This window comes from Panthera uncia, assembly GCF_023721935.1.
Source record: "Panthera uncia isolate 11264 chromosome C1 unlocalized genomic scaffold, Puncia_PCG_1.0 HiC_scaffold_4, whole genome shotgun sequence".
Lineage (NCBI taxonomy): Eukaryota > Metazoa > Chordata > Mammalia > Carnivora > Felidae > Panthera > Panthera uncia.
In genome coordinates, this window is record NW_026057585.1 from 95,753,448 (window position 1) to 95,771,622 (window position 18,175).

The 18,175-nt window shown below is 46.4% G+C and overlaps 1 protein-coding gene across 7 annotated transcripts in view; it reads right to left on the reverse strand.

Annotated features, from left to right (window-relative positions):
* Positions 1-18,175, reverse strand: part of VPS13D (vacuolar protein sorting 13 homolog D) — a 257,455-nt gene that overhangs the window by 228,829 nt on the left and 10,451 nt on the right. For 5 of the 7 annotated variants that reach the window (XM_049618063.1, XM_049618062.1, XM_049618059.1 and 2 more), the window contains exons 4-14: positions 15,972-16,162; positions 15,793-15,873; positions 12,442-12,558; positions 9,836-9,940; positions 7,750-7,920; positions 7,213-7,313; positions 5,989-6,157; positions 3,488-3,589; positions 3,131-3,332; positions 1,972-2,151; positions 743-873 (exon numbers count right to left, since the gene is read on the reverse strand). In XM_049618063.1, the coding sequence (XP_049474020.1) occupies positions 743-873; positions 1,972-2,151; positions 3,131-3,332; positions 3,488-3,589; positions 5,989-6,157; positions 7,213-7,313; positions 7,750-7,920; positions 9,836-9,940; positions 12,442-12,558; positions 15,793-15,873; positions 15,972-16,162 (1,550 nt within the window). Of the gene's footprint in view, positions 1-742; positions 874-1,971; positions 2,152-3,130; positions 3,333-3,487; positions 3,590-5,988; positions 6,158-7,212; positions 7,314-7,749; positions 7,921-9,835; positions 12,559-15,792; positions 15,874-15,971; positions 16,163-18,175 lie in introns of those variants that run through there. The other 2 variants (XM_049618064.1, XM_049618065.1) reach the window with 2 other exon arrangements.

Consider the following 18,175-nt stretch of genomic DNA (forward strand, 5'->3'; position numbering starts at 1 on the left):
ACTCTCGCTTAGCACAACCAAATCCAAACTCATCTGACATCAGAATACAGAGGACTTCCAGACTGATCTCCCAGGTCTGTGCCTTTTTCCAACCTAAAATGGACAGCAAGCATGCTACTCTGCAGTCAGTGCGTCGAATGAACGATTGCTAAATGAGTATGAAGTAGGTACATAACTTCCTTAGACTTTCACTTTGCACTCCCGCCCTCTCTACAATCACCCCCTGAAAAAAATCACAGACAGGGCAAGTGGCTAAACACTCAACTACTGTGACGCATCTGTGCCCACTTCGTAAGATCAAAGATCTAATTAAAAAAGTATACTGAGTATACAAAATTATACATATAGAGATAACTTGAAGTGGTTCTCTTGGAACTCCGCAAAAGAAGAGACTTCCCATCAGTGACCAATGATCAGAAGGCATGAAAATGAATTCCAGACAGAGATGGAACCATTGACTTCGTAATGCAGAAAATAATGGTGCTTATGGCAATCTCTTCCAAAACAGAGCAAACTATTCCACAGCAGTTACGGCACAGAAGAGAAAGGCGCTGCCGTAAATCCCTCCAACATCCATTGTCTGACAAATTCAAACAGCTTACTGGATTCCAGGTTGTTTTTCATCGGCCCACCCTTCTCAAGATGACCAAATGAAGCGAGTTAATATTGCTTATGGCTGGCCTAACACAGACCACAGTGCACCACCCCCTGGACGAAGCAGCCGTCCTACCGCTGTACATACTGAATTAGGGAACACCAGAAGGGGGAACACAGTTCCTTCTGTGGCCAGGTCTCGAAGAAACAGTCCACCCAACCGGACTGAGAGCAAGGAGGAATTTCTTCGAGGAAGAGACTCTGACAGTAGTTTCACATCTACAAAAAAATAAATGTAAGAGCTAACACTGTGCCATGACACCCCAAAGCACTTTACAAGTATGAGATACAATATTTTGCAGAGGACAATTAAGTATCATGAAGTCTTTTGCCTCGAAAACAGAACAAAAAATCCTATTTATATATCGATAGGTGCATATAAATCTCTCTACAGGAACACATAAGGAATATGAGAAGTTGCCTAACAGCATGAATTCTAAACAGAGCATATTACAATGAAGTTCAAGCAATCTGCCGGTTCACACTACGTTTATGAAATCTCAGCTCTCAAGATTATAAAGTCAAACAAACTGCTGATCAGTCACCTTTATATTACTGAGATATGTGGCTATCTTATGGACCAAAATAAAAACATTGGTGAGATGTGAAAAACCAATGCCTGCACATTTATACACCTTTAATTCAAAGTCACAGCAGCAGGTCAAACATGGTCAATCCTCGTTATTCACGGCTTCCAGTTTTGTGAATTCACCTACTCACTAAAATTTATTTATAACCCGAGATCAACCTTCACTGTGCTTCTCAGGACACACGCAGAGCAGAAAGAAACCTGAGTCCGCTGACGTGCCTGCTCGCGGCCGAGGCCGAAGCAGGCAGCACTGCTCTGCCTTCCTGGCTAGGCTTGGTTCACACCGCACACAAGAGCCCCTCTCGTGGTCTATTTAGTGCCAAGTTTTTTGCATTTTTGTGCTTTCTGTTGGTGATTTCACCATTTAAAATGGCCCCCGAGCATAGTGAAGCGCTGTGCCTTACGGTAGACGAGCTTCACTCAGGCACGAGTTACGGTGCCGCTGGCCATGAGCTCAGTATTAATGTCTCAATGACACATGTTAAATAAGTGTCTTTAAACACAGACACGCAAGAAACAAGGTTCTGTACCGATCCCTTGGTGGATGTTCTGACCAGAGGCTGGCAGGCACCTAACCTCGTACGCCCCCTAGTGGCACTGACTCAGCAGTCAATCATTCAGTGCTCACCGCAACTTTCTAGAACATAACTACCGCGAATAAGGAGACTCCAGTGGACCCTGGTGCCAGGGGAGAGAAACAGCATCAGGCGGTTCCCTGGGGGCAGCACCTGAAAACTCGAGCTGCATAAACGCGCTCTCCTGCGTCTGCAGGGCGCCCGGCTCCTGGTGCAGCAAGGTCACAGTGCCCCGCTGTAGCTGCAAGTTCAGTCTGGCAAAGATGTGGTCCCGCTTCGTATACGTGTTCACACAGGAGGCGTCGGCAGTGGGGTCAAAAAACTCCTCAGTGCCTGAGTGTGAGGAAGAAAAGACTTTAGGGGAAAACGGGACAATTAAAATGGCACCACCAGGCACGCTACCAAAGTTACGATGACATTATTGAACTATCTCCCCCTTTTTTCAGGAAGAACCTCAAAGTCATGGGTGACTGTTTCATTCCTGATGTAAAACGATCCTATTTTGTAAGAGATCTTATCAACTTACTCTCAAACAAGGAAGGATATTAAGATTCATGACAAAGTACGACATCAGCAACACAGCACGCCCGACACAGTGACATGTTCCACGTCCGCGCCGTCCAGCACAGGAGCCGCCAACCGCAAGTGCCTTCGAGCACCGCGGCTAACGTGGCTTGAAACAGCAAAGAATTCTTCTTAATTTTAATTAATTTAAACCTAAATAGCCATCTGTGACTACGGCTACCAAAACGGACAGCGTGGGTCTGAAGAGCAGCCCTGGACCGATATTCAAGCTTCAGAGCTTAAACCTTTTGAACTTGCTCACTTCTCCTACAATCATGACCCCTCAGATCTACCTGGAACTGTGCTAATTATTCAAATTTAGTAACAAAGTTGCAGATGAAGTATCTCTCAAAATTTCCTCCATCTGAATCTGTGAACATGACACAAACCATTTTACAAACGTCTATTTTTTTTTAATGTTAATTTTTGAGAGAGAGAAAGAGAGAGAGACGGAGGGAGGGAGGGAGAGAGGGCAGGGAGAGAGGGAGACATAGAATCCAAAGCAGGTTCCAGGCTCTGAGCTGTCAGCACAGAGTCTGACGCGGGGCTCAAACTCACGGACTGCAAGATCATGACCTCGAAGTCAGACGCTTAACCAACTGAGCCACCCAAGGGCCCCAAGTGTCTACTTTTTTCATGTGAAAAATACCATGGGCCATTGCACAAATAACAGACGAATTCTGATGAACCAAGTGTCTCCCTTAGCAACTGGGCCAGGGCAGGGAAGTGAGGGCCAGCTCCCCCTTACCTAGGATCTCCTCGGGGTTCCACTGTTCATGCTGTTCTGCTGAAAGACCCTCGACCACTCTCCCCTCAGGGCTCTGCTGCCCGTACCAGCCTCCCCAGCCAGGAAACCAGGACTGAAGGTACTGCAGCATCCAGCTGCCTCCGCTGGGCTCTGGGTCCCCAGGAGAGTCGCCTGGAGAATCAAATTGAGGCTCTCGTAGGCTCTGTGTCAACCAGAAATGAGCAAACATGAGTCCCCAAGACAGAAACAAGAGGTCATGCGCCGCTGACTATTCTTTGCCCCCACAGAAGCACATCAAGACTGAAGCATTCTGAGTGCGTTGGCTCTGAACACATCTTCTCACAGAGGATTTCTTACCTCTGCCAATTCTTCTTGTTTGTGAAATCGTTCATGAACCAGTTCACGTAAAATCTTCAACTCCTCAAAGCTCTGTTCCTCTTCAATCCGACACATTTCCTCCTGTTTTGGGTTAAAACAAAACAAACAAAATGGGTCTTATAGCTCCAGAGAAACTGGACACCTTCACTGACCATAAGTACTGTGAGGGAATCTATCTGGGCCCAACATTCCCACTTAAAGCCAAGGAACAATGAAGATGAATAGCTTCAGCTTTTCCACACACAATGCAACAGATTTTATTTGGTCTCCGGGGACTAACAGCAAATACAGAAGGAGCAGAGAACAGTGCTTGGTTGAAAATTAGTAACTGGGGGCGCCTGGGTGGCTCAGTCAGTTGGGCGTCCGACTTCGGCTCAGGTCATGATCTCACTGCTTTGTGAATTCGAGCCCCGCGTCAGGCTCTATGCCGACAGCTCAGAGCCTGCAGCCTGCTTCAGATTCTGTCTCCATCTCTCTGCCCCTCTCCAGCTGTGCTCTGTCTCTTTCTCTCTCAAATATAAATAAACATTAAAAAAAATTAAAAAAAGAAAAGGAGTAACTGAAGCGTAGGTGCTGCTACACTACCGCGTGCACGGTCCGGACAGAGGCGCCAAAGTGTTTTCATGCGCGTGACCTCTGTTACTCAAAGTAGGGGGCTATTTGGTATCCCTCCCACTTCAGATGAGGAAACTGAGGACCACGTTTACACCGTAAGTGTGCGGTGTAAACAGTTCCTGTACGTGTCATGTGGGACATCAGCAAGGACGTGCTCATCTTAACATGCTTCCTGCCAGTTAGGAAAGAACAGTGGTGGCCAGCTACGTACAAGGATAAAAAAGAAAGCAGAATTAACTGTCCTAAACTGTTTCTTACACTCTAACATCAAGAAAAAGAAGATTAAGAGACGCCTGGATGGAGTCCAACTTCGGCTCGGGGCATGATCTTGCAGTTCATGAGTTCGAGCCCCACATCAGGCTCTGTATTGACAGCTCAGAGCCTGGAGCCTGCTTTGGGGTGTGTGTCTCCCTCTCTCTCTGCCCCTTCCCCACTCATGCTCTGTCTCTCTCTCTCTCTCTCTCTCTCTCTCTCAAAAATAAATAAACATTTAAAAAAAAATTTTTTTTTTAAAGAAAAAGGACATTATGTTTACTTTCTCCCCTCACTGTGAGTTTATACTTCTCTCTCCCTCCATGTCTTTGCCTGTGCCTTTAAGATAACCATCCAAAACGAAATGTCTGGTTTATTCCAACCTTTTCATAAGGTTCCTATGTCAGTAACCATGCCTGACTCTGGTGGAAAAGGCATTAACCAAGTGAGTGGGTCACGCCTCAGGGAGCCGGCAGGAGACACAGAGCACCGAGTGGCTCAGCACTGCCACTGGTGACCACACACTGGGTTGCTGTTACGGGCTGAATGTCTGCGACCCCCAAAATTCAAATGTTGGAGACATAACCCCCAGTGTGATGGGATTTGAAGGTGGGGCCTTTGGAAGATAATTCGGTTCAGTGCCCTTATAGGAAAAGGAAGACAGATCTCTCTCCACCCAAGAGAGGCCACGTGAGCACACAGTGAGAAGGCAACTGTCTACAAGTCCCAAGGAGACTCTTGCCAGAACCCAGCCCTACTGGCACCCTGATCTTGGACTTCGCAGCCTCCAGAACTGTGAGATACACAGCTGCTGTTTAAGGCCCTCGGTCTGTGGTATTTAGTGATAGCAGTCCGAGCTGACTGAGACGGGTGCTGAAGGGAAACTTGGAAGTGTTTACTAAAGAACAGTTCATTGAGACACAGTACCTGTGCCAAAATACTGGACACGGTCTAAACTGCTATCGCAAAAACTGCTGCTCATAAACCCAAGACAAATCGAGGAACAGAACAATCCCCACTCCCTTCCCCAAGGAGACAGAGGCAGACAGACTAAAGCAGTGCAGTGGAGTCCCACGCCAGGACTCCAGGGACAGTGGTTCTAAGGGCGTCCAGCCCTACGGTGACCTTGCCTTCACCTCCTGCCTCACCCCCTCCACCTAGCCTCTACCTCAAAAAACCTACGGTCAATGAAGTCAACTGGGATTGGGGAAAATACAGGCCAAAGTCTACAGGGATTAGTCAGAGACTCTGGAGGAAAAGAATACTGATGAGGACCAGGCTTTGAAGAGACACAGGTGATGAGATGGGTCCTACACAGGCAGCCAGGGGAGGAGGGGAGTGACACGAAGGCGTGGCAGGACCATGGCCACCTTTATTCCTCCCCCACCGTGGTCTGGCTCTCCTCCAGCAACAGAAGGTGGAGGATGTTTCTGGCCAAGGCAGGGCCAGGGCCTTGCAAGAAGTTTTCACCTAGTAAAACCAACTCTACCCTCTAAAATTACAGTCGTTTGCCAGGGACTCTATTTCCTCAAAGATTCCATTCTCTTCAGCTTTTGAGAGATGTTTTTATCCTCTGAATGAAGACATGACACGCAGGACAACAGCCCCCTCACCTTGTCGTCCGCAGGCAGCAAGCCTCCTTTCAGCTTGCTGAAGTATTTGTCGGTGTAAGACACAGCGTCGCGGGCGCGGTGTAACAAGAAGTCCCAGGTACAGCGCTTCCTCTCCTCTCTGATCTCATTCAGGTTAGCATTCAAAGCGAAATACCACCATTCTCGGCAGCTGAGGTGTTGCATAACAATGTTAATTACTTCTTACAATAAAAGCAACTAAAATGCCATCAACCCAGGGCAATCCACATAATCCTATTCCTTCCTCTTCTGAAATCTCTGTTCTCTCCTCACCCAGCACTTTATGCCTGCAGCTCATTTTAACATTAGGCTAAACCCAACATGTGGCGAAAGTCCATCTGCTGACAAAGAACATCAAAGAATAGATTCTCAACCCACACATCAATTGTAATATAATACTCGATTGGTCTCAATTACCCATAACGTAAGTCCCATCCACTGACGGATAATCAACTGGTGACCGCAAGGTAAAGACCATCTTAAGATGATCAGCAAGGATTTGGATACTAAAGAGTTTATATGGCACACTTCAGGAAAGACATGGAAATACACGGGATCTTTTAAAAGTTTTAGGGGCGTCTGGGTGGCGCAGTCGGTTGAGCGTCCGACTTCGGCTCAGGTCATGATCTCACGGTCCGTGAGTTCGAGCCCCGCTGAGGCTCTGTGCTGACAGCTCAGAGCCTGGAGCCTGCTTCGGATTCTGTGTCTCCCTCTCTCTCTGCCCCTTCCCCACTCATGCTCTGTCTCTCAAAAATGAACAAAGTTAAAAAAAAAAAAAATTTTTTTTTTAATTTTAACGTATTGGACTGGTCACGTTTATCACTAACAGGAAAAGACTCCTTTTTGCCACAGAAGTTAGAAAGTGCGCTACATAAATGCTGCCCTAACAACACGGGAGAACAGACAGAGGGAGGAAGGTTCAAAGACCACTACAAAGTGTTTCCTACACAGTCAGACCCCACCCGAGCAACGCCAGCCTACTTGTTCAGCGAGGCGCAGAGGATCTTAACTCCACCGCACTCCATCTGACGGTAAACCCACGACACCAACTACATGTATGACAACAACACCAGCGTAGGTCAACAACAGAAATGGCACGGGAACAGCCAGAAAAATCGACCGTGTTTTTAGCTCCTCATCTCCTCAAACAAAAAAGCATTCTGTAACACGCATGTCACATACGACATGTAACTGATAGGTCCTTACTTCTCCGATACAGCCACTCTGGGTTTCCACCTCCGGAACTTCACCTGCCTCTCCTTCCGTTCCAGCTCCTTGAGGAATTCCATGATTTGCCGGTGTTGCAGCTTTTCGTCAGAGGTTAAGAGATCAGTAGGTTAGAACTGACGTGTTTCGTTTACTCAGTTAAGACATCTCTCTACCAAGAACAACTCGTATTGGTCAAGCCGCTGAACTGAAATCCAGTGCAAACTGGAGACCACATATCCGCATCAGGTGGCAATGGTCTCTGACCGCGAACAGTGAGGTATTCAGATGTACTCCGTCACTCAGACTCTCAGTTCAGCACTTGAACGCCAAATCAAAACTAACCTGAGGGCAACCCGATCCAACCGTGTAACACACGGCGGGATCTTGCACCCCAGGAGACAGCCATGGGCTCATGTGCACTTCCTTTCCCACTACGGGCTGTGAAGTATCGAGACCCTTCTATCAAAGTGCTTCTTTCGCCCCAGTTACCGGTCCAACAGGGAGAATATAAACCACTGGGAAGAAAGAGAGTACCTGAGACAGTTTCAAGGGGATGGTCTCCAGATGAATATCACATTCAATGCGGGGGGTGTGTCGCGACCTCAGAGGTTCTTTGGAGCAATTTCTCTTCAAAAGAGCAGATGCACACACAGGTTCCAGGATGTAGTGATGCTCGCGACTCTCCATGCTCTTGTCCATGGCCTCCTGGGTGTGACAAGAACGTCTGTCATTACAGCAAATGTTTTCAGGATCAAGTTACATGCTGGTAGTTATCTAATCTAGGGGATATTACCTCAGAATCCAAAATCAAGATAAAACAGGGAACCTAACGCTCTCTAGCATTTCTCCTAAAGTTTATTTATTTTGAGAGAAAGAGGAAAAGAGAGAGCAGGGGAGGGGCAGAGAGAGAGGAAGACAGAGAATCCCGAGCAGGCTCCTCGCTCACAGCACGCAAGTCTCAAACTCACAAACCTTGAGATCATGACCTGGGCCGAAATCAAGAGTCAGACACTTAACCAACTGAGCCACCCAGGCACCCCATAAAGTTCTCCAGCATTTCTTTAAAAATGTATCTGTATTTCTGATTAGGTAAAATGTTCACAAGGTTCAAAACTGAAAGGCAAATAAAAGGTGAAACCTCTCCTTCCGACTCCATCCACTAGCCACCCAATTATTCTCCCCAGAAGCAACCAATAACACCAGTTTCTTATGTATCCCACCAGAGGCATTCTGTGTATGTTCAGAGAACTCAATGGTTTTCTGGCTTTTTAACTATTCTCATACAAATGGTACATATGCTGTTTTACCTCAATTTTGTAAACTTAACACTAACTCTTAGAGACAATTCTATATTCATCAAAAAGATCTTTGTTCTTATTTTTTATAGCTGTAAATGGCTCTACTGTATGGATGCACAGTACTTATTTAATTGAATTAGCAAAACAAAGCCATTCTGTACAACAGCATGCAAGCCAAAGAAAACCTTGGGTGAGGGGAAAACACGAGTCCTTTTTCTCCATTCCACTTAAACCACCTACGATTTCTTTACTGAAGATTAAACTCGGAATTTTTTCTATCCTTCACAAACAGTAATACTTCATGTCCCATGTTTTTAATGACTTTCTTAAGTATTTCTTAAAAGAATACCACCAGGGGCGCCTGGGTGGCGCAGTCGGTTAAGCGTCCGACTTCAGCCAGGTCACGATCTCGCGGTCCGTGAGTTCGAGCCCAGCGTCAGGCTCTGGGCTGATGGCTCGGAGCCTGGAGCCTGTTTCCGATTCTGTGTCTCCCTCTCTCTCTGCCCCTCCCCCGTTCATGCTCTGTCTCTCTCTGTCCCAAAAATAAAAAAAATAAAAAAAAATAAAAAAAAAACGTTGAAGAAAAAAAAAAAGAATACCACCAAAGGGCAAGTTTCAACATTTATATAAGAAAGCTCTTCTTTGAGAATCACATCTGGTGCTTCGTTCACTTAAAATCTGGATGTCAAGGGGCGCCTGGGTAACCCAGATGGTTGTTGAACGTCCAAATCTTGATCTCAGCTCAGGTCATAATGTCAAGGTTCATGGGGTGAAGCCCCACATCAGGCTCTGTGCCGGCAGTGCATAGCCTGCTTGGGGTTCTCTCTCTGTCCTTCCCCAGCTCACTCACTGTCTCTCACTCTCTCTCAAAATAAACTGAAAAAATTAAAATAAAATCTGGATGTCAAAAAAACCCACAGATAAATAAAAAATAAAATGAAAATCTGGAGGTCAAGTTTGTGATGGCTTAAAGACTAGATAACTATAACATGTTAGATGCCTACCGTGGAATACTGTGCAGTGGTCAGAGGCAATGAACTAGAAATATAAACAGCAATCTTGATCGATCTTAAAAACACAGCTTTAAGTGGAAAAAAAGAAATCTACAATGCAATATAAATGTGAAACATACCCCAAACACTACATATTGTTCAGCATTACATGCATACCAAGTTCCTCAAGCAAACCCACTTGAGCATGGATGCCGATGGACGAAGAGTGGGATGGGATGAGGACCACAGCCACAGAGAACAAACACCGGCGTGGCAGGGACCCCACACTCCGGTGCTGTGTTCCAATAAAGCCTTCTGCCAGAGTCATACCTGTAACTCCACCTGAGGCAAATCCCCCAATAAAGTGCAATCGACATCCCAATAGATGCTAAACTCTGCCACATCTAGTTGTTTTTTCCGCATTAACTTCTGTACCTGGGGTAAAACAGGGAAGAAAATAAGATGACTCTCTTCATTCACAAACTCCATTCACTCATTCAACAAACCACTTCTGAGGAAGCATGTGTCAGGCACTTGGCAAGGTGCTGGGGATACAAAACTGAATTAAAACATGGGTTTTGCTCTTACGGTTTTCCAAATCTAGCTAACTAGGGAGACAGGCATGGCACAATTTTAATCAAGCAGAGGGAAAGCAGAAGAATAGAGACGATGCTCTAAGCAAACAAAAGCGAAAATGTCACCGGGTGAATAAGCATCAAAAGACGGGTATGTTTCTAGCACAGGGCAGGAGGGAAGGACGGGGACACGTGTCAGAGTGCAAGGTCTACCGTACGAAAGGCGTGGTATCTTCAGAGGATGGGGACTACGTGTGTGATGGGAGCGCTGTCCTCTCGATGTGGGGGCAGCACTGATACACAGGCACGAACACACATGTGGAGTGGGGTGCTAAGTGCTGACAATACCCAGGTGTGCTGGGTTAAGTGGTTTCCCTCCCCCAAAAACTTCATGTCCTCCTGGAACCTGTGAATGGGACATTATTTGGAAATAGGGTCTTTACTGATGTAATCAAATTAAAACGAGGTCATACCAGACGAGGGTGGGCCCTCATCTAATGACCGATGTCCTTCTGAGAAGAGAAGGCAGACACACGGGGGAGGAAGACCACACGACAGAGGCAGGGATGGAGTGACGCATCCACAAGCCACGGAACGCCGAGGTTAACCATCAGAAGCAAGGAGGGGCAGTTTCTCCCACAGAGCCTCCAGATGGAACCGACCCGGCAAACACCTTGATTCCGGACTTCAGGCCTCCAGGATTAAAGAGAATAAATTTCTGTCGTTATAAGCCATTTTGTTCATGGTAATTAGTGAAGGCAGCCCTAGGAAACGAATACACAAGGAAAGGAAGCGGATGCCGTACTAAGGAGTCTGGACTTCACACTCGAGGAGCCATGGGGCCATGGAGGGTTTTGAGGTAGGCATGCACCAGGCTTAGGTATCTGTTCTGTTCAGAAACAGAACTCTGGCAACACTGCAAAGTAGAGCCTTCCCCTTCGGTGTGCTAGAGAAAACGAATCATGAGTGGATCGAGAGATGAGCAAGTTTACAGGCTCCAGTTACATTTTAGAAATATCTGCCTAACCACCTCCAGCCTCAAGCAGCCACGAGCACTTGCCCCAGCGCCCTGTACAAATAATATTGTATTTCCACGTGGGCCGTGATGTGGAAGAGACTGGGAAGCGCCGGTTTAGAAAGAACCAAGGGCCTGGGATGGAAGCAAGGGGATATTTTACCCCTGGGATGGAAGCAACAGGATATTTTATCAGCCCGGGCCAAAGTTTACAGGATCCTGAAGTGAGACCGTGGCCGTGAGGATACGAGGAAGGGACACATTTGAGACCTTGTGCGAGGAAAACCGGCAGGGTGCTGTGAGCAGATGGATATGGAAGTCGAGGAACGGGAAGCAAGGGGAGGAGCCCGGGTCTCTGGAGATCAGGGCAGTGGCTCAGAACACACGCTCCGGAGCAGGGATGGCAAACTTCCACAAAGGGCCGGACAGCAAACGTGAAGAAGCCTTCGCGGACCGTGGAGCTGCGGTTGTTAACTACTCAGCTCCGCCCACCGGAGCACAAAGGCAGCCCTGGACGACATGTAAATGACGGGTGTGGCAGTGATCCGGTAATTGTTTACAGACAAGAAGGGGGCGTGGGGGGACTCTGCTCTCCGGTCCACAGTTTGCAAACCCCCACTTGGCAGCTGGGCCACGCAGCTTCAGGACCTGGCCCTTCCACTCCATCGCCGTGCCCCTCCGCATCCTAGGCTGTGTGTAGGAGGAGGCTGACAGAGGTGTGGTAAAGAGCACTGAATATTCAACGAGGTTAATCACGTGAAGCACTAAGAAAAGTGCCTGGCATGGGAAAGGGCTCAAAAGAGGTTAGTTTTGTGTGTTTTAATACTCCATGACATGTTAGAGAATAAAGGGAAAAAGCCGGCTTCAGGGACGCAAAATGGGCCAATGGAACACAATGGGATAATTTTGGTTGTGACGCTAAAACACCACAGAGGGGCCCCGCAGGTAAAGCCCATGAGCCAGGAGGCCAAAAGGAGGTGGAGAATGGAGTTCAAGATGTGGAAGGCACCGACAAGTATTCCCAGAGGATGGCTGAATCTGTGAAACAGAGAGTTTACCCCCAGAGGTGCACACAGTATGAGAACTCAGTTTCTTCAGGCACAAGATAAATGGGGCCGCATCGACGTTGAACGGATGAGCGAAGTAACAAAGGTCAGAGAAAATGAGCCATTTTCCTATTTTGGTAAATTAATCTGTTGGCACAGACGAGAGGCGCGCACAGCCGCCCAAGAGCTTGGTGAGGAAGAACGCAGCCTCCTTTACATAACACGAAACGACGAAGGCGGGACCCCAAACTCCCTAAAACCAGTGCTTTCTTCCAGGTTAGCAGGCCAGTTCATACTCACAGGCTCATTCACAGCATTCTGCATGGACACATTCTTAATACAGACGCCAAATGCAAAAGGATGGGACGGATTGGTGACGCCATCTTCAAAGCGCAAATGGACATCTTGGATTTTTAACTGCAAGGGGGAGAAAAAAGGAAAATGCACTTTGACATGTGCTGCAGGTAGAACACCACAGGGAGACGTCAAACCGCCCTTGAGCATTTAAGTAAACTACGGCAGGTAGTCTACACAAATGCTCAGGGCACACACACCATTCCAGAAGACCCCTTAAAGAAACATTCAAAGAAACGCCACTGGATCTAGAGAACTGGCCCGCCCTCTCCTACGATACCTTAATCTTGCCCCAGCGTCCCGGCACCTAGACTCGGGAACACCAGGAGGGCACATACACTTTGTACCTGTCTACTTCCCCTTGCCCCTGCCGGTGGGCTACAGAAAAGGCACTCTGCTTCAGTGAATTAAAAATCGTTAACAGAAAGCGAAAAGACAACCCATAGGGTGAGAGAAAATATTTGCAAATCATACATCTAATAAGGGACTAGAATCCCAAAATACACAACAGTAAACAAATAAACCAGGGCACCTGGATGGCTCAGTCAACTGAGCGTTCAATTTGGGCTCAGGCCACGATCCCACGGTCACGGGATCAAGCCCCACGTCCAGCTCTCCACTGAATGTGGAGCCTGCTTAGGATTCTGTCTCTCTCCCCCTCTGCCCCTCTCCCCGGCTCACACTTCCTCAAGAAAAGAAAATTTAAAAAATTTTTAATAATTAAAAAAATAAAATAAACCAATGTTTTCAATGGATAATGGGATCTGGATAGACATTTCTCAAAAAAAGATACACAAGCGGCCATAAGCACATGGAAAGATGTTCAACATTAGCCGTTAAGGAAAGGCAAGTCAAAACCACAGTGCTCAAAACCACAGTGCGGTACCACCTCATACCCACTAGTCTGGTTATTATCAAAAGATAGACAGTAACAAGTGTTGAGGAGGATGTGGAGAAATTAAAAAGCTCATACGTTATATGGTGAAATCGTAAAACAGCACAGCCCCTTTGGAAGACAGTCTGTCAGCTCCTCATGAAATTAAACACAGAGTTACCATATGACTCGACAATTCTACTCCTAGGTATGTACTTAAGAAAACTGAAAACATATATGCACACAAAACCACATACACGAATGTTTATACCAGCATTATTTACAATAGCTAAAAAGTGGAAACCACCCAAATGTCCATCAACTGATAAGCAGATAAACACAATGTAGTATAGCCTGAAAACCGCAAAAACCCTCAGTGTGAATACTCCATTCAAACTCCTGCACTTTGAGGAGGTTTCTAGCAGCCTAAAGCTGCGTGCCTGGGACATGCCGGCCTCCTCCTGAGTTCCTGTCTGGGAAAGCTCAGGGCTGTTTGTTCCAGCCAACGCCTGACAATAGGTCCCTGACCTCCCTTTCTTAAAAGCATTGACCCAGAAGGGCTTACAATTGTGAATCCTTTCTCTGTCGCTATGACATGTGTGTGTATCTCCTACAATCAAGGACACGAAAGCCGTTCCTCTGAAACGTAATCATCAGGAAGGAGAGGCCCTGTCTCCCAATCTCTGTGGGAGCACAGAAGCCCAGCCAGCAGATACAGCCAGCCTTATCACATTGACACTGACCTTCTAGAATTCTTCACCTGAGCCCCCCCCCCCCCCCCCGCCCCCGCCCCCGATCCCACCTCACTCTCCCTTTAAAAGGCCCAGTCACCTCTGTGCAAACTGGGACAGAGCTGTGCTCCTGCCACTTCTGTCAGTAGTTACTGGATAAAATCTGTTTTCACTGCTTTAACTGACATCCAGCTTCGTTTGTCTTTGACAATCCATACACGGGAACACTTTATTCAGTCTTAAAAAGGAATAAAGTGCTGGTACATGCCACGACACAGACGAACCTTGAAAGCATTATGCCAAGTGCAAGAAGCCAGACGCGAGAGGCCACGTGATGAACGATCACACGGATAGGAGCTGTCCAAACCAGGCAATTTCCATAAAGAAGATAGATTAGAGGGGGGCTAGAGGGAGAGGAGAAATGGGAGTAGCTACTAAGTGGGCATGAAGTTTCTTTTTGGGGCAATGAAGGTGTTTTGGAATTAGAGAGTGGTAATCTAGGCACTTCGTAAATACACTAAAAAACACTAGAGTGTACATGTTAGAAGTCGGAACTTTATGGGGCGCCTGGGTGGCTCAGTCAGTTAAGCGTCCAACTCCAGCTCAGGTCATGATCTCATGGTTCGTGAGTTCAAGCCCCACGTCGGGCTCTGCGCTTACAGCTCGGAGCCTGGAGCCTGCATCGGATTCTGTGTCTCCCTCTGTCTCTCTGTCTCTCTCTCTCTGCCCCTTCCTTGCTCGTGCTCTGTCTCTCAAACATTAAAAAAAAAAATTTTTTTTCAGTATGAACTTCATGGAATGTTAACTAAATCTCAATAAAGCTATTATTAAAAATAAAAATAATGAATTATTTAAAATTAATGAAAGCCAAAAAGAAATTTAAAAATACAACTGCCTAAAACAATTCAAAGCACTCACCTCAAATGTACCAATCTCTTTGTCAACGTTCTGACAGTTATGAAACCAGCAACCTCAGACTGCATCTTTGGGGGAAGTGGTGTACCCTGAAGCCATTTTGGCCTCTGTCACCTTGGCAATGCAAGAAAACCCCAGATGTAGTAATAAGTACAGCCTTACTCTTACGGCATTCATGAACATCAGTGTGGACCCCGATCTAGTTTTTGAGGACAAAACAAAATTGTAATTAAAGCAGAAAATGTGGCCAGCAGCCCGAGCACCTGCCACCTCATCAACCTGCCACCAGAAATGTCAGTGGGAGATGAAACAGCTCAGTGGGCTGCTCGCAATTCGCTACGCCACCCACTAGAAACCACGTATCCGACCTCTCTCATTGTACGGAGGAAGAAACCGAGACCAGAGAGATTAAGTGATTTGCCCTAGAAGAATCAGCCACGAAGGTGCAGGTCACCCGGCTTCTTGGGAGGTACATCCTGTAGCAAGGAAGAGGGCGACACTCAAGAACAAAGTGAAGTGCAAGGTGAGTGAAAATGAAACTCCTACTCCGGCACGAGCCGGAGCAAGAAAAACCTGTGTCTGCCCAGGGCTGGAGGCTTGCTCTTCAGGTTTCCCTCCAGGCACCGCCTATAAAAGGGCACACCTGAGCAGTCAGCCGTGGCACCGCATACCCCGCATCAGTTAAGCCCACGAGAAACCAAGTACTGAGGAGCACACACTCGTAAGCCTGAGAAGTCCCTGTCGTGTTCATACTTCGTAAAAGTCAGGAGGACTTACTTCGATATTCTCCACAATTCTCGTAACTACTGAGGCAGTGACTGAATACCAGTAGGACTCCCCCTTCCGCTGGCGTTCATTCTACAAAGGAAAGAGCGAGGGTTAGCCGCGTCCAGTGCTCTGCTCACATGCTGTGCCTCGCCGCAGCTGCTCGGGTGGCCGAGGGGGGTGTGGCTTGCCTTCCATCTGTCCTCCAGGGCTTGAAGTAGAGCCTTCTTGCGCTCCCTCTCCAAGAGCTTCTCCTTCTCGTCATCGAAATCCTCTAGCTTTTCAGGGGCTCCAATTAAGTGAAGGCTGGAGATGGAGATCACCCAAGGGTCCACGTGGGGGCGGTAAAAGGGAATCTGAAGAGTCACCTTCCCAATCAAGCCTGGGAAAAGCAAAATCTCGTGAAATGCCGATACACAGTGTTGGTACTTCCTTCTATTTTTCTGTGTTCTTCCAGTTTTCTGTAAGAAGCATTAGTACTTTTACAATGGATTGTTTAATCTACGAAAATAGGCAGCAGGTTCTCGTACGTGGGAAACAGAAGTTAGTACACTGACATCTGTAAGAACAAGACCCAATAAACTAGAAGGTGGAAAAAGTGCAGTGACTTCACCCTATCAAATGCAACACCTCTCCTCTGCGCAGTGCCTCCTCCCCAACTAACCTACATCTTAAACGACGTTGGGGTGTCTTTCTCCCCATAGCACCCGCACAAGCCTAAGAGCACTAAACTCATTTCTCGTTGGTTATTAGCTGGCTGGTTGAGAAGCACTTCTTGGGAGTCACCGGGCTTACGATATGTCCGGTCTTGAACATACCAACTGCAGCGCGGGCGGTCCTGCAGTGGCACTCTGTTGAGAACAAATTCTGATCCTTCAGGAGAACACAGGCTGATGCGAAACTAAATGGCCTGCTAGGACCGTGATAGGATTTTCCCAGTCCCACCATGTCTAGCCGAGCTTCCTAGGATACAGGCCTTCTTTAAAGACAATTAGTAAAAGGCATGTCCTACTAACAACAGTGCATAAAACTATCTGAAGTGGTGGCACCTGAGTGGCTCAATCGGTTAAGCGTCTGACCCTCGATTTCGGCTCAGGTCACGATCTCACGGTTCATGAGTTCGAGCCCCACGTTGGGCTCTGTGCTGGCGATGCAGAGCCCGCTTGGTATTCTCTCTCTCCTTCTCTCTCTGCCCCTCCCGTACTCTCTCTCAAAATAAATAAATAAACTTAAAAAAAAACAAAAGAATATCTGAACTGTCCTAATGGCTCTCAAAGATCCACACGGCCCAACTAATATCATATCTCTGAAACATATGTTATCAGAAGGTGATCATTTCCCTCTAAGATCTAGAATTCAAGTAGGATTGACCTGTTAAAGATAAAATATCATTAACACCAAGTGACTGTGTAATCCAGTAACAAGTTAAGAAATGTGACAACAAATAATGAAAAACATTTTAATTTGGATTTTATCTAGAAAAATGAAAGTAAGGTTTTTTTGTTTTTTTAATTTTGGAGGGAGCTTTATTGGGAGCTCTGGGTTTCTTTTTTTTTTTTTTAAGTAGGCACCACACTCAACATGGGGCTTGAACTCACAACCCTGAGATCAAGAGTCACATGCTCTACCAACCGAGCCAGCCAGGCACCCTGCAAGTAAGTTTTGTATATTTAATAGTTAATATTATAACCAAAACCATATACCAGTTTTCACCACAAAGAGTTTAACAATAATTAGAGTGCAGTCGCAATTCTAACCTAAATTAATTGGGAGGAAGAGGCATATTTGATAGACGACAAGCAAAATATAACTTCTGTTACATTTCATTTAATTTTTGCAGAATACAAATAGGGTCGTTTTTGCAAAAATATGAGAAAACCTCATCAATTTCCTCCAAGAGCCTCTCTGAATCCTTTGATACTCAAATAATAACTCTTTTGGAAACATCCACAGTATCATCATTCCAGAGTTTCTTTAAGATTCTAATCGGTCAGGGTCTTTGCCTATGATTCTGGCAGTTCACCCATCACTTGAATTGACTTCAAGAAAGTCTAAATCTTTTGCAAGATTTCTATCTTATTTCACCTAGCAACTGATTTGCATTGTACTTGCATTTTATTTTAATATAAGTATCCAAAAATAAGGGAAAGAATGACATCAACAGGCTATTATTGAATGATGAGTGGTGTCTGAATAGGGACTAATTTTATACATGGTCATTTAACAAAGAATGTAGTTTTTTTGTTTTTTGTTTTTTTAAGATTTTATTTTTAAGGGGCACCTGGGTGGCTCAATCAGTTGAGTGTCCAGCTCTTGGTTTCGGCTCAGGTCATGCTCTCACGATTCATGGGTTCAAGCCCCAAGTCGGGCTCCATGCTGACAGTGCAGAGCCTGC